This window comes from Scatophagus argus, chromosome 12 (assembly GCF_020382885.2).
Source record: "Scatophagus argus isolate fScaArg1 chromosome 12, fScaArg1.pri, whole genome shotgun sequence".
NCBI classification, from domain to species: Eukaryota; Metazoa; Chordata; class Actinopteri; family Scatophagidae; genus Scatophagus; species Scatophagus argus.
In genome coordinates, this window is record NC_058504.1 from 13,716,474 (window position 1) to 13,732,119 (window position 15,646).

At 39.2% G+C, this 15,646-nt stretch overlaps 1 protein-coding gene across 1 annotated transcript; it reads left to right on the plus strand.

The window, feature by feature from the left end:
* Positions 1 to 276: 276 nt before the first annotated feature.
* LOC124067801 (CCR4-NOT transcription complex subunit 6) lies at positions 277 to 14,578 on the plus strand. Its single transcript, XM_046405426.1, has 12 exons — positions 277 to 434; positions 1,564 to 1,685; positions 2,941 to 3,127; positions 3,508 to 3,593; positions 3,682 to 3,786; positions 4,008 to 4,076; positions 4,863 to 5,020; positions 5,743 to 5,897; positions 6,701 to 6,855; positions 7,009 to 7,242; positions 9,030 to 9,232; positions 9,419 to 14,578. Exons 2-12 carry the CDS (start codon positions 1,574 to 1,576, stop codon positions 9,629 to 9,631), a joined length of 1,677 nt encoding a protein of 558 aa, XP_046261382.1. The 5' UTR covers positions 277 to 434; positions 1,564 to 1,573; the 3' UTR covers positions 9,632 to 14,578.
* Positions 14,579 to 15,646: the final 1,068 nt, after the last annotated feature.

Consider the following 15,646-nt stretch of genomic DNA (forward strand, 5'->3'; position numbering starts at 1 on the left):
AACAACTTTATTTTGCTAAAATTCTTGGATGATTTATAAAGATTGGTATTAATTTAATATTTAATATTTTGTATGAGTTGTCTGTACATTGTGTACAATTTGCTGTTTGTAAAAAGTTGTGCCTTTTGGTTCTTATAAAGTTAAAATTTGCTAACGTCTGGCTTTTCTTAATAAATTATATTGTCTTTTAACCATCAAAGACATAACTATCTATCGAGCTCTTAGTCCATTAACCACCGTTTAAAGATTTATTTACTCTGGTTCAACAGCTGGTTGGACCGTCCGCGCGCTGACCAATAGGATCAACTGCTGTTATCGGCAGAGAAAAAAAAATCCTCACAGTCGCCATGATACAGCAGCGGAAACGGGCGAGAAGTAGCTAGAAAACAAAAGAGAACACGCAGTCGTCCTCGCGATTTGGTATGCTCTTGCAGGTAAAAACAGAACCAGTTATGCTATAGCCGAAGTATCTTCATCCATTTGACCTCTCTTCTATTTAGCGTTATATGTTTAAGGTAGTGTGGCCATTTCCCGACTTAAGACTTATTTGAATAGGAAGTCGGTCAGCTTCGAATAACAGGGATCTGTTAGCTTTTAGCTAGCAGGCTAACGCCAGCTAATCTAAATAGCTCGCAATTGCTTGCAAACCCAGCTCTGTGTAGCATTGTGAGCTCGTTTGCCAAATGTTTATCTCAGCGATTGAGATTCTGCCTTCGGAGGCTAGCTAGCGGCAGCTAACTTGTTCGCTGTTTCGTGGCCTAACAGTTAATGCGCAAGTCAGTGCTTTGCTGTTATGTAAACAACAATTGTATGGCATCCTTTAATATTGTTTTGAACCTTTTATATTAACCTGCTTGGGTAGGTCGTTAAAGTCAGTCAGTTTCTCAACGTCGCCAACTTAACGCTTTCGTTTTCCATTATGATAGTTAGCAAGCTAGCTAGCGTTAGCCAATTAGCATTTGTTGTGTATAGTTTGATGGCTATCTATTTAGGTTAAGCTAGGCTAATCACGTAGCGACAAAGAAGAAATATCGTGTAGTCGTAGTTAGCGTTAGCTGATTTGCTCCCACTTTTATAAACATTGTTTTATTTTTTTTAACTCTGTCTACTGAAAGCTTTACACAGCTGTTTACAGACTAGTTTGTCGTGAAAACTACTGCACCACGTTGCTGATGTAGTGTTGATTATTATGTAACGCCACTCAAATCAGCCTGTTGTGGGAAACTGTTTAAATTTGTATTTTTATTTTATTTTTGCATTATAAACGGTCTGGAGCAACGTGTAACTTTACCCACATCTTGATCAGAAAAGTGCTCCTCATGATTGGTAATGTATCATCTAATATTTGTGGCTAATATATGAGCACTTGGCAGCTTATTAAAATTCTCAATGGAAATATGGTTGCCTCTTAAGTTAAATGCAAAATTTCTAATCTGAATTATTAGAGTCTTTTATGTTTAACTAAAACCTAAAATTTCCAGATTGATTTACACTTGATGCACTTTCAGAGATGTTTTTACCCATGTCCAGAAGTTACATTAAAATATAAAATTACTTATATAGTGTTATAGGAATGCCCAAGGAAAAATATGACCCGCCAGATCCCCGGCGGATGTACACAATTATGTCCAGTGAGGAGGCAGCAAATGGGAAGAAGTCATACTGGGCAGAGCTGGAGATCAGCGGTGAGTAACATTCTTGCCTGAGCTCTAGATTCAAGATTCAAAGATTTTAATTGTCAATTCACTATGATGTGCAGGACATACAGGAGAACTGAAATACTGTTTCTCTCTCTTGCTTTAGTACTAATGCCGTGCAGTTAAATTAAAAAAAGAGAAAAATATAGCTATATAAAAATAAATAACTCTCTAGGGAAATGTAAAAAGAAAATCTATGTACAATAATGGCTGTAGTTTTGTAGGTATAATTGTTCACATGTATCTTATGATGATGTTACAGAGATTAAGTTCATGTCACTGCATTAGGCACAGGCAATTACTTAATCTTGACTGTTCAGACAGACATGGGTCTGCCATTCTAGCTCTGCATATGACAATCCCATATAGGACTGCAGTTAAGGATTATTTTCTATTTCAGTTAATCTGACAATTATTTCTTAATTTACTGCTTGGCATATAAAATCGCTTTGAAATTGTTCAAAATTTCAATACACAGTTGTGGAAAATCCAAGGTGACTTTTCTTTTTTTTGTCCAAAACAGTCTTAAAGATATTCCATTTATTGTCATAGAAAAGCAAAATTGGCATTATCCACATTTTAACCAGTACAAAATCTGGGCCCAGTGAATTTTGTGCATTTCTCCTGTAAAAATAAGTTTAATGATTTATCCATTATCAAAGTTGTTGTCATTTCATTTTCTGTTGATTAATTGACTTGTCATTTTAGATCTAGTCCCATACTAGGTTTTGCAAAGTTTAAAATGGGTCACATTACATGCTGGAGATGCAATGTGATCAACGCTCTTAACAGAATTTTGTTTGTTTAAGTAGTTCTAATAATTTCATGGTCTTTATGAAACCGTACAGATTAAAGATTAAGATTAAAGTGACATATTTTGTCATTGGAGGGAACTCACTCCAACGAAATTTGTTCTCTGCATTTAACCCACCCAAGTGACGTGCACACACACACAGCAAACCCGGGGCAGTGGGCGACCGCGTGCAGCGCCCGGGGAGCAGTGGGGGTTAGGTACCTTGCTCAAGGGTACCTCAGCCATAGACACCGGGACGGGGAATCGAACCAGCGATCCACCGGTTACGGGTCCGACACCCTAACCGCTGATCCACGACTGCCAGTTATGCTCAAGCATCATTTATCATTGTGAAAAGGATAAAAACAAAGGGGTGCAAAGGGGTTAAGGTTGGGTGTCATTACTTATTTTTCTGTTTTTTTTTTTATTCTTCTTGCACTGTCACTTCAGGGCGAGTAAGGAGTCTCAGCACAGCCCTGTGGTCTCTCACCCACCTCACTGCCCTGCACCTCAGTGACAACTCACTGTCACGAATCCCGCCAGACATTGCCAAACTACACAACCTGGTGTACCTGGATCTCTCATCCAATAAGATCAGGAGCCTGCCGGCAGAGCTCGGCAACATGGTTTCTCTCAGGTAGAATTCAGACTGTACATTAACCCTTACTTCAGGAACAATGGAAAGGAGTAGCAGTCACATTTTGAATTCTATTTTGGTAGTCATACATGCCGTGTACTGATTCTGTTCATTTCAATATGAGTGTTTCCTTTAACGGTAGATTCATTGTATCCCTGATTTTGATATCTGGCTTTCTGCTGCTTTTCAGTTCTGTTTTTTGGAATGTTTCATTTTAATGTCAAAAGTCTATCTTAACAACCAATGTGAAGTTGACAAGCATGTTAAAGATGTTCTTGATGGCTGCAATGTTGTAAATAATGTTTTTGACAAGTAACAAAGATGGTTGTTTGCCAGGAGACCTGCTTTGCAATGATCAAGTTCTACTATGTTCTCCGCAGGGAACTACTTTTAAATAACAACCAGTTGCGGGTTCTGCCATTTGAATTGGGGAAACTGTTTCAGTTACAAACACTGGGGTTGAAAGGTGAGTGGCCATGTTTTGTTGCCATTTCAGCCTTGAAATCCCATGGTTCTCTTTGGAATGATTCAGCCTACTTTGCTTTTCCTTCCAGGAAACCCACTTGCACAAGAAATTATGAGCCTCTACCAGGAACCTGATGGCACACGGAGACTGCTCAGCTACTTGTTAGACAATCTGGCAGGGGCTATCAAGCGCAGTAAGTCTCACCTCTCCCTGGCAGTTTTGAGACTGTGGTCAGAATGGTCAGTTGTTTTTATTTCCACAAAGTATAGTTCCATAAGCATGTATACAGCATATAAATAGATGTGGATATTGTGAACCCAACACTTTATGTGCCCTTTACCTTATCGAAGTCATTGTCTGTGTTCATGTCGTCACCCATATTGAGCAATTTAAATTTTCTTTCCCACTGCTCAGTACCAACAGAGCAGCCCCCGGCTCGGTCATGGATCACACTCCAGGAACCTGACCGAACATGGCCATCAGGTAAGTAAAGAATACACGAAACATGATCTTCAACAGATGCACATATGCTTGTCAGTTGTCTTTGTAACACACTCAGCTGTTCCATAAATATGAAACCAGCTTGTCTCCATAAAAGCTGTTAGCCACATTTATCTTTTGTTGTTGAACAAAAGGTGAACGAGAGGAAAAAATTTTTACTTACATCAGCGTGCAGTTCAGGAGCAGTTGGTCCAGTCGTAGTCCAGATTTAGTTCTGTGTGAGGAGTGGATGTTGCTTGGCCTAATCTATAAGCAATACTTTGGACACAGTTTAGAGCGTGCGTACTTCTTGTGGTTGAACCTGAGCAAAACTAACCATTTTTCTAAGAGGTTCAATAGATTTCACAGAAACATACACAATATTCCAGTGTTTGCCTCAGGTCTAGCTGGGTTGCTGGGTACACTTATAACTGGTTTGATTTTACCATTTGAATGCTGTTTCAAATGCAGATAATAGCACTCTGCTCTCTATGTCAGATTTTATTTTTGTAATAATTTTTTTATAAAAAAAATATATATTAGGAAACACATGACTAAGTGGCATCAAGTTTACTTGGTTTACAAAATACTGCATGAGATGGATGTGTTGTGTATAGACAGAATCAGAAATCAGAAGAAAAATACAGCACAGCAGTGGATTTTAATTTGGTTGTCTAATTCTAAAGCTATGTCCCCACCTTACCTTGAAAATATCAAATGGAGCCAAAAATCTATAGCTTTAATGTAGCTAAGATACACTCTTTTGTGTGTGTGTGTTTCTCCCCTCAGCACTGTTCTCTGTGATGTGCTACAATGTACTATGTGATAAATATGCCACACGACAGCTATATGGCTACTGCCCGTCTTGGGCTCTAAACTGGGACTACAGGAAAAAAAATATCATGCAGGAGATCTTGGGCTGCAATGCGGACATCATCAGTCTGCAGGTGAGTGATGGATGTCAAGGCAAGCTTTTGGTTTTTCACAGAAATTAATGTTTATTTTGTTTGTCAATGCAGATGCAACACCATTAAAAAAAAAAGACAGAGTTTGGTGGTCTTAGTGGGAACCACTGTTCACTTAAAGCAACACCTGTGAAGCAATATGTTCAGTGATGACACTGCCTTAACATTGACCAATGATGTGTGTCCATTCTCTCATTTTCCTGTAATAAGTCAGAATGTTAAGTAACTTGTTATTGTACTATTTGCATAATTTGGTTTGCTTTGCTTTAAATGATTTGCTTTTACTTTCTGATCTGTAGGGTGTGTGGTGACAGTTGCTGTCATCTTGGTTTCATATATCCATTTTAATGTACAGTGGCATGCTGATAGTTGTTACTTTGCAAGGAAAAAGTTAATAAAAAAAACTTAAATGAAATTATTCCGAAAGAAGAAAAAAGACTTTGTATGGATCGAAGTCAGAAGAAGGCGGGTTAATGTCTGTCTGTGGATTTTATATTTGCTCTTCCTTTGTGCACTTTTTTCCACTGTGGACATTTTTTGTTGCTTCAACTTGAGCAAAATAATGTGTGCTATTTCAATGAAAAGGTTTCTCTTACTTTTCTAAGCCTTGAATTATGTTTTTGGTTTGGAAAGAGGGTTTTTGTTATACTTATACTTACACTGTTACACTTCTGCTTATTTTTTTTTTTTTTGGTTGACTATAGGAAGTAGAGACGGAGCAGTACTACAATTTCTTCCTGCCCGAGCTGAAAGAGCAGGGATATGACGGGTTCTTCAGTCCAAAGTCACGAGCCAGGACTATGTCGGAGTCTGACCGAAAACACGTGGATGGTTGTGCAATTTTTTACAAGACGGAAAAGTATGTTCCTGCAATTTTGTAGTTCTGTAGATATGTCTGTTGCTGGCTAGCGTTAATGCAATCGTTCAGTGTTCATTATAGTTTAACAGATATTAAAAGTTTTTGTATAAAAGCTAGAATCTTTGACTTATGACTCTAAGATAGTCTCAACCACAAACACAAATTTAAATGATTTATTTTTAATAATTAAATAGACCAGTTAATAATGTAATGTCCAGTGTAGTTATCATATGAAGCAACATTAGTAGTGTGTTTTTTTTAAAGAGGATACTAAGAGCTGACAGCAGTCAATTCAGTTTAGGCTCCATTTTATACCATAGTACAAAGAAGTGAGTATTAACTATTATAATACGCACAATACTCTCTTTTTAAAAAAACTGCACATGTTCGTTAGAGAATCTGAAAGTGGTCTGTGAGCCTGATATACCTTGATAATGTTGCACATTTGGGGTTGGCCAATATGGTTTTTATTTCAGGGCTGATTCTGATCCCCTAGTAGCAGTAAAAATTAAAATCTTTTCAAAATTTAGAATAACTTTAATAACTAATTATTGATATCATCTGAAGTGAAACATTTTATTATGATAAATTATTCATCTCTATCACCCAGTCCTGGTTTTCACTGTGTGATAGAAACAATCTTTATTGTACAGCGGTGTCTTTGATGTTATACTGATTTAAAGTGATGTCCAATTTTAGGGGCAAGTAGGGGAAATTCTTACTTGTTTTCTGTAAAAATATTTAAATGAGTCTGATTAAAAAAATATTGTTAAGCTCACTCATCTCCCTGTGTTTATGTCCAGGTTCAGTGCAGTGCAGAAGCACACAGTGGAGTTCAACCAGTTGGCCATGGCTAACTCTGAAGGCTCAGAGGCTATGCTGAACAGGGTGATGACCAAGGACAACATCGGAGTAGCTGTGCTGCTTGAAGTCCGCAAAGAGATGATGGAGGTCTCCTGTGAGTAGACACCCTTTGCTGTGATGCACGTGTTTTCCCTGAATTGTTTTTGTCCATGGAGTATAAGTAACTGAGCATATTTAGCATATTTAATTTGTCTCAGTTCCTCTTTGTATGTCTTCTCCATCCTTACTTTTTCCCCACATCTTTCAGCTGGAAAGTCACTCCATGGCATGGAGAAGCAGCTGCTCCTGGTAGCCAATGCCCACATGCACTGGGATCCAGAGTACTCTGATGTCAAGCTGGTCCAGACCATGATGTTCCTGTCAGAGGTGAAGAATATAGTGGACAAGGCCACACGCAGCCTGAAGTTGTCCTCTGTCTCTGGTGAGACCAATGCCATTCCACTGGTGCTGTGCGCTGACCTCAACTCCTTGCCTGACTCTGGTAAGTAAGCAAGTCCCAGTGGAGCTGTGCTGTACCCGACCATTGAGTGTGGAAATAATGATTATGTCTTTGTCTTTCATGGCTGTTTCATCAGTTTAATGAAAAAAGGAATAAGCATAACTCAAATGGGTGTTCCTCAGTTTTTAAAATATCTGTTGTATTTATAACTAACTACAGCTTTGTTTGTATAGTGCCTTTCACTGGGCAGGACATTGAAAAAAATGTTGACGTTCCTCAGTAATCTTTAAAAATTGTGTATTCACTGTTACAAACAGTTACAAATTAGGCGCTACCATTGCAGGCCATTTATCCTGCACAAAATGCGAAAGAACAAAAAATAATTCAGAAAGGATATAAATATGTATTTCAAAGCTGCAGTATTATCCAGCCGTAATTAATATTATATTATTGGTAAACTCTGTAGTGTACTAATTATATAAAAGTATAATGAATACATTAGCATCATATAATTAATATATAAACATTATATACTAATGTGTAGTAGTTATTCAGCCATGTTGTGGGTAGTGCATCTGCAGTGGACAGCAGATTTGGCCAGAGCCAGGATGCCAGTGCCATTGTGTCAATATGTGTTCCTTCTAGCCAGCGCGTTGTTGTTGTTGTTGTTCTGAAGTTTTAAAAAAAAAAAAAACAAAGCATACAAGTGTGGTGGATACTTATACTTTATATAGAGTGTGGATTATAACATGGATTAAACAAAGCTTTGATGCAAAGAAAACTCAAACTACTCAAATTACTAAGAAATCATCTCGACCCTAACCTGGACCTTGCAGGTTATTTAATGGACTTTTCATATTGATGTGAGGTTAAAGTAATTCATTTTGTTACATTTAGTTTAGCAGAGCCTTTCCAGTGAGCCTGTGTGCAAATATCTGTACCGTGATTCTTTTTCACCAGAATGGAGCAAAATCTTCTTTATCATTTGTACCGCATGTGTTTACTGCTGTGAAAAAAGTTTTCTGAAATCTTGTGAAAATAAATTCAGCAATAATTAAATTCTAAGTTGTAGTAATGCAGTCTGGGATGGGTATTGTTAATATTTTAAGGGTACTACTACTCTTACATACTTACTACTTATTTTGATATTTAAAAAAAAAAAACATAAAAAACATAAATTTTTAAATGAAAAAAATAATTAACATTGTCTCATACGTATATATATATAAAGTAACATTCTTGAGTAGCACACTGCAACATTGTTTTTGAACAAATTACTGTTATAGACTTAAAGTTTGTAATGATGGTAATGTAAAACAAACATAAGTATTTACTGCAAAAGAAAATACAGTTTGTGTTTTGCAAAAGAAAGATCAGCTTATTAATAATGCGTGTCATCAGTACCCATCCTTGTGTACATGGAAGGAAAGGTGTACCTACCTTACCTGCATGCATAAAGTTAGTCAGTCCATCAGCTTAACTATAGATATATTCAAGATGTTGATTTTCGTGTATCATTCAATTGAGCCCACAAGAGAACAAGACTGGATTAATATTAATCTGATTTGTTTTGGTGTTTGTCCCTGCAAGTGTGCCAGAAAGATGACTTGCGTTACTATGTAGAGAATGAATGAATAACCACTTTGGTGTTACAGCTAATACTGCTAATAACCTACAGTGTCCAATATTTCTGCCTTAGCGATGCCATAAAACAGTATCTATGGTAACACTCAGAACAAACTTGTTTTTGTCTGTTGGGACCTTGAAGTGCCACTTGAATTTTTCTTGATTCTGATGAAGACTACTTCTCATCTCTCGGTTCTATTCAGGCGTAGTGGAGTACCTAAGCTCTGGTGGAGTGGACTGCACCCACAAGGACTTCAAAGAGCTTCGCTATAGCGACAGTCTCACCAAATTCAACTGCAATGGCAAGAACAGCACGTCCAATGGTATGATCACCCACGGCTTCAAGCTGAAGAGCGCCTACGAAAACGGCCTGATGCCTTACACCAACTACACCTTCGACTTCAAGGTAATTCTGCTGACGTCACGTATGTTTACGTTCGTGTTTGCAGTGAGTGATGTGGCTTATACATGAGCAGAGAGGTGACTTTGGCAGCAAATTACAGCTTTAAGCCTATTCAGAAATAAGCAGATTGCCCAGATGTAGAATTCATAAACTTCTGTTGAGGTGACTCCCCTGTTCTTTTCTCCTCAGGGTGTCATCGACTATATTTTCTACTCAAAGCCTCACCTGAACGTGCTGGGCATCTTGGGCCCCCTGGACCCCCACTGGCTCGTAGAGAACAATGTCAGCGGCTGCCCACATCCGCTCATCCCCTCCGACCACTTCTCCCTCTTCGCCCAGCTGGAGTTGCTCCTCAACGTGCCCCCCCAGATCAATGGGCTCCATATGCCATCACGCAGGTAGTGAGACCCTGCCGTACCACCAGGGGCGAGCTGCAGCCACAGCCTCTCCCTTTCCAACCTTCCTCCCTCTCACTACCAGCTCTTCCCTCCACAAAGGAGGAGGAAGACAAAACAACACAACCTGTAAAATATTCGTACAGTGAGGTCTGGCCGACAGGGATTTCGTATAATGTTATAGATATTCTATATTTTTCTTTTTTCTTTCTCCGTTTTTCACTTTTGTTCTTTTTTTAACTGCTTCATACTTTGTGTTTTGGACTCCCTTTCCTCCTGAGTATCCACCCACCCACTTTGCTTTTGTCTTTCAAACTAGAGGGGATGGTAGCTCATTCAGATTTGTCACATGGGGCACTGTTTGGTTTAACAGCAATGGGAAACTGGGAAGTGGCTGAAGGTACAGCATTCACCTGATAAGCTCCATAGCTGATGGTCTGATTGTCTGTCTGTCCTGTATAAATCTGAAACCAGCAAAGACAGCAGACTTGTCCATCTCAGACCCCCATCACTTGCTTGTGCTCGTGTGCCCCTGGTTCTCTGGGCAGCCTGCATACCTTGTCAGTCTTTCTAGGATGCACACGTTTGTTGAGTCGGATGTTGTTGAGTTAGAGCAGCTTTTTTTAGCTGTTACTTAAGCGTCCCTGGAGGTGGATGTAGTGCAGCTTGTATGAGGTGACATTTTCTGCTGTCATTCTGTGGTGCTGAGGCCTTTTTGTGTGGTCGCGGCCTCCTTTGGTGCTACAAGATAGTCAACACCTCTGGCCTCGGCCCTGGTGCATTAGCTACCGAAATCCACAGATGCCTCAAGAACCAGACATCGAAGAACTACATTTGCCCAATTTCACATTGGTGACGTGTAGCGGTTATTTGTTAAGGAACGACATGGTGAGAATCTGAGAGCAGCTACCATCCTGTTGGCAGACTGTTTCACCCCAGCTTGTATAGTTGTTAGGCTAGTCTTGTGCTTAGGAACTTATTGTGGCCCACCTGCCACCATTTTTTTTTTTTTTTTTTTTTTTTTTTTTAGTCAAGGGGCAAGGGATTTAGGTTGATGGGCAAAGCGATGAGGGGCTTTCGCATATGTTTTCTTTGTCTTGATTGTTTTTAGGCAGAGAGAGCGAGTAATGGCTGATACACAGGAGTAAAACCAGCATTCCTCTCACTGTCTGGAGTTGCCATCCAACTCCACACATGCAAGCTTACACACACATGCACACACAGGCACGCACGCACACACACTCACACACTCACTCACACTCACTTGCATACACAGGTAATTTGCAGGCAGATGTGTAGCACTGTCTCCAAGGCCAGTAGTGACTTTCCCCAGCCATAAATTCCATACACAAAGGCAGTGGTTTTTTCACAAGTGTTTGTACAGAATAGCAATCTAGACTCAGTCTTTACATGATTGTATATGAACCACAAAAGACCTGTTTTCTGGCGTTTTTTGTACTAAGAGTAAATTATGATCGGGTTTGAAAAAAGATTGTATTGTAAACTATGGCTAAATTTTTATCCAGTTAATGTTAAGATGAATTGATATTACCAGCCTGTACAAAAGACGTAAGAAGAGGTTGTTCAGGGCGTTCACTGTCACCACTTTGCACTCCTTAGTGATTAACTGTAATTAATGTATCGGTATTGTTTATTTTATTGCCCCCACCACCCCGAGCTGTTGATTTGATTTGCTGGCACATTGCTGCAATTGTAAATAGACACAGAGTTAATTCTGCTTGTTGCTTTTTGCCCATTAACAAAGCCATTGATCCACACTGCTGCCATCAGTTCAGACACAAGGACATGCAAGGATGAGTCGCAGCCCACCAGTGAGTCCACATCTGTTCGAGAGATTTTACATACACTCCTACCAGTGGCATGTGACTGATACAACCTATATAAATCCCACTTGTACAACAAAACATCGTGCCTCACTGTAGCAGTTGTTGTCTTGCACTATTTCCATATGACGAACGCCCGAACAACCTTTTCTCCTTTTATTTTTAAATACTGTTGAGACATTTGTGAAGATTTTATGTCCTTTTATTGGGTTTTTTGTTAATGTTGATTTCCTTTTTTATGAGCTGTGACAATGTTATGATGATGTGTATATCCTTCCTATTCATTGAGCTCTCCAGAAATGAGGTATGCTTTCTCCACCAACCCTTTCTCCTCTCCTCAAAGGAACACAAGTCGGATTACTTTCCTGAATCCACACTCCAGGATTGTTTTGCTTCTTCTTTGTACCTTAGCACATACACAGACCCCTAAAATATGTAGCCCTTAGCTTCCTACCTGGCCATGAGTTTTAAATCTCCTTAAGCCTGTCCATCGCCCTATACCTCAGACTTTCCCTGCCCACTGTATTATTCAAGCAGTGTCTTTTAAACCCCCTCAGCTCAACCACTTTGTATAGTTCTTGTACCCTCATTACTGCAGCTATAGTGCCATCTGTGGACCCCCTACCTCTGTATTGGAAAAGGTGGAAGGCCCACTTTGCTCTTGCTTTTGGAGGAACAAGGGAGGAAGGGCTCCGAGTTCAGCTGTATCTCTCTGAAAGCCAGCAAGTGCAATGCTATCAATCACACTTACATCCCAAACAAACACAAAAACATGTCAGCGGTGAGCCGATTACATCAACAGCCATGCTTTTACACAGAGGACAACTGATGATGAGCACTTAGTTGATTCAGATGCAGCTCCCCTCACTCCCTGTTTAGCGAATAAAGAGTTCATTAATGTATATGCTAAAATGACTTCTTTTTTTTTAAAGCAAGAGGGAAGCAAGTAAATAGGAAGATTAGTCCTCAGATCAAAGTCTCTTGTCCCATTTTATTTTTTCCCTACATGTTTTTTTAAATTGTTTTGTTTGTATTCCAATGGAAACTGTCCAGTTTGATTTTTTTTTTTTCCTGAATGGCATTAGTATTGTAGTAGATTTAAAGCCTAGCTTTTTGTAAAGTGTGAATAAAAGATGTATCTCATGTTTCCTTTCTAAAAAGATATTGAATTGTGTTGTTGATGTGTAAATCATGAATTCTATGATCGTGTTATGTTTGCTACATTGTTTTTACCTTTACTCCATATATTTTTTAGACATGCTCTTGTTCCCATCACAAACCAAATCCTCTGTAAAAATTCTGAGGAGACGTTGTCTTGAATGGTTGGTCAGAGGAGTTGAATGTTCCTTATGTAGCCTTGTAGAATGAAGGATTGACTGCTTATTGGAGGAAAAATACATGAATCATTGCAATCAGTTTAAAAAAAAAACTTTCAGCACAGGGATATTCAATTTATTTTATTTTATTTTATTTATTTTTTTTTACCTTTCAGCTTTATTTTGGATGTTGCATGGTGCTAGCTGGAGAGAGCTAGTGTCTGTAGGTTAGGGCAGCAGAGCTGTCTTGCTAGTGGCTGCAGTTCAGTACTAGAGAACACTGTTCTGACTGGTGTAAAATGTATTTGTAAGACTAAGCTAACGACTTGCCGCTGGTCACTAGACTGGTCCTGTGATGATTTTGAGTACTCCTAGTCCATTTCACTCTGTTCTTGTGCATCACAGTGGATAAATTTGTTACCCTAGCTAGCTACTATTGATAGTCACTGACTTTATTCTTAAATCTTTTCTATTGTCGACTCCCCCTTCCTCTTCACCAGAGACTATGACTTCTGACTGAAAGTCTGGCAAATCACAGAGCTGAGTTATGTCACCCTGTAAGCTTCAGCGAGTGCTCACATTGTTGGCTTTGTACTTTCCACTGTTGCATTGTGTTTCATAGCTGGCTTGTTAGGTGTAGAGACATTTTTCCCAGGCTGCATCTCTTTGTAATGGTGCACACCAAAGCTGCTTGCAGTTCAGTTCTGTTGTAGAGCAAGTTCTTTCACCAAGTAGTCACACTTATTTTATTTTTTTTTATTATTATTTTTTAATTCTTACCTAAATCATAGTCTTCATGAAGTGTTAGGGCTGTAAGGAAAGCAAGGTACTTTGTCCCTTTCCTTGAATTTCATCCATATTGCATTCATATTCGTATGTGTCGTGGCAGGGTCACATGTAAGCGAATGCAGGTGAACGACCATCGCCTGCCTGTGCAGAATGGCCAGCGACACATGGAAATCACTTTGCTCGTCTGTAGCTCGTTGGGGGGGGGGGGGCAAATGCACACACATCTTTACTTTTGGCTGTGGCTGCGACTACTGATGCTAATACTTTATTTGCCCCTCGCTCGCATTCGCAAGTGTGGCCGTACCCTCACTCTTGTTTCCCAGCTCATTTAAATGCACCCTTTTACAAAAAGAACCTTGGCAATAATACCCAGAAATATTCATACACGCTCAGAATGGTTTTTAAATATTTTATCTGGAAAATGTAGCTATTTCATCTTTCAAACTGTGGTCGTTTTTTTCCTCTTTCGAACTCTCCCGTCTTCAGCCTTCTTGACTGTTTCGTTACCTGAACACCTTTATATGCTTTCTTTTCCCTCTTTTATAATCCATCTTGTATATTTGCTCATCTTCTCCCTGCTGATCTAGTGGTTGTTGTTCAATGATCAGGATTGTCTATTTGTAGTCATCTGAGTACATATATTGATCTGTGTCACTGTGTTTATGCACTGGACCAACTATTGTTTACCATTCATGAAATACCAGCAAAAAAAAAAGAAAAAAAAAAGGAGAATAATAACAAAACACTTGCACAATGTTGTAGAATGTCCATTAACCCAGATGAGAAATCAAGGCAGCTGTTTTCAAATCAACACATACTGTTTTAAGAAGAATTTGAATGGTAAACAATGCTTTCTGTTGTACCCCTTAGCCGTCCTCTCGATTCTCTTTGGACTAGTTTTGTTTCTTTATTTTTTCCGTTTGACTACAGGTTCTGCTTGTTTCCTTTACACCTACCTATGTATTTTCCTACTTCTGGTTGAAAATAAATTCTATATTATCTGTTTCAAGCTGTGTCACCTCTTATTCTTTGCATTTGCAGTGGATATTGAAAATAAATTCTACATCTGTTCTCCTTGTATTGCCTCCTTTTCCTTCCTTTCCGTCCAGTCTTGCTCTGATTTTGAACACTAGATAAAGCACAAAGTGACTGCTGAAAATGTATGAAACGTGCTGCTGAAGCAAGCACATTACCATCTTGCACCACACAGTGACCACATTTTACACAATAGCTTAACTTTCCTTTGAATAATTATGAGCGTTCTGTGGCGGTTGATGTTGAAGATGCGAGTGTGTCGAACAGCTGGTGAAGGCTGCGTCACGATGCCCAGGAGTATGCAGGCTTTCGTTCTGACTAAACTGTGCAGCAGCTCATGTAAATGATGTGAATATCAGTGGGTGTTTGGTAGAAATGAAAACATGCACACTCTCATCTGAGACTGACTAGTGGGTTAGAGAGGCCATCTTGGTTGAAGCATTTGTGCCAGCAAGTACACTTCATCCACCCTGAAGTGTCCTTTAGTAAGACACAGGTGCTGTTTTATAGTTGAGCCTGACCTTTTGATTTTCCTCCAGGATGGCAAATGAAAAGAGAATTTCCCATTGGGGATCAATAAAGCTGAAAATTAACATTTAATACCTGAATACCTGGGGATGACACTTTGTGCATTAATATTTGTAGACACATGGTGGAGCCAAAGGATCACCTCTGAACAAGCACTAAAAACTAATTCGTCCATGTCATCCACTGAAGCGGGTCTGAAGGAGTCACTGATGGCTCATAACATCAGCTGAAGTGAATTTGGAGAGAGCAGGGACCATGTGAGACAGGAAGCTGAACAGGAAACTTTAGGACACAGTAGGACCACAAGAATATCCTCCTATTATTTTATCAAACACCAAAGCAGTATGTAAGACATAACACTGTGTTACATTTGTTCTGAGTTGTGTAGTTTAATATATTTCTATTGTTTAAATACCAATCAGAGATGCTAATGATTGCAGGGGAATAGGATCAATTCTTAACTGAGTACTGCTAACACTTTTCTAAGATATTCGCCTGCCGACTGCTGGC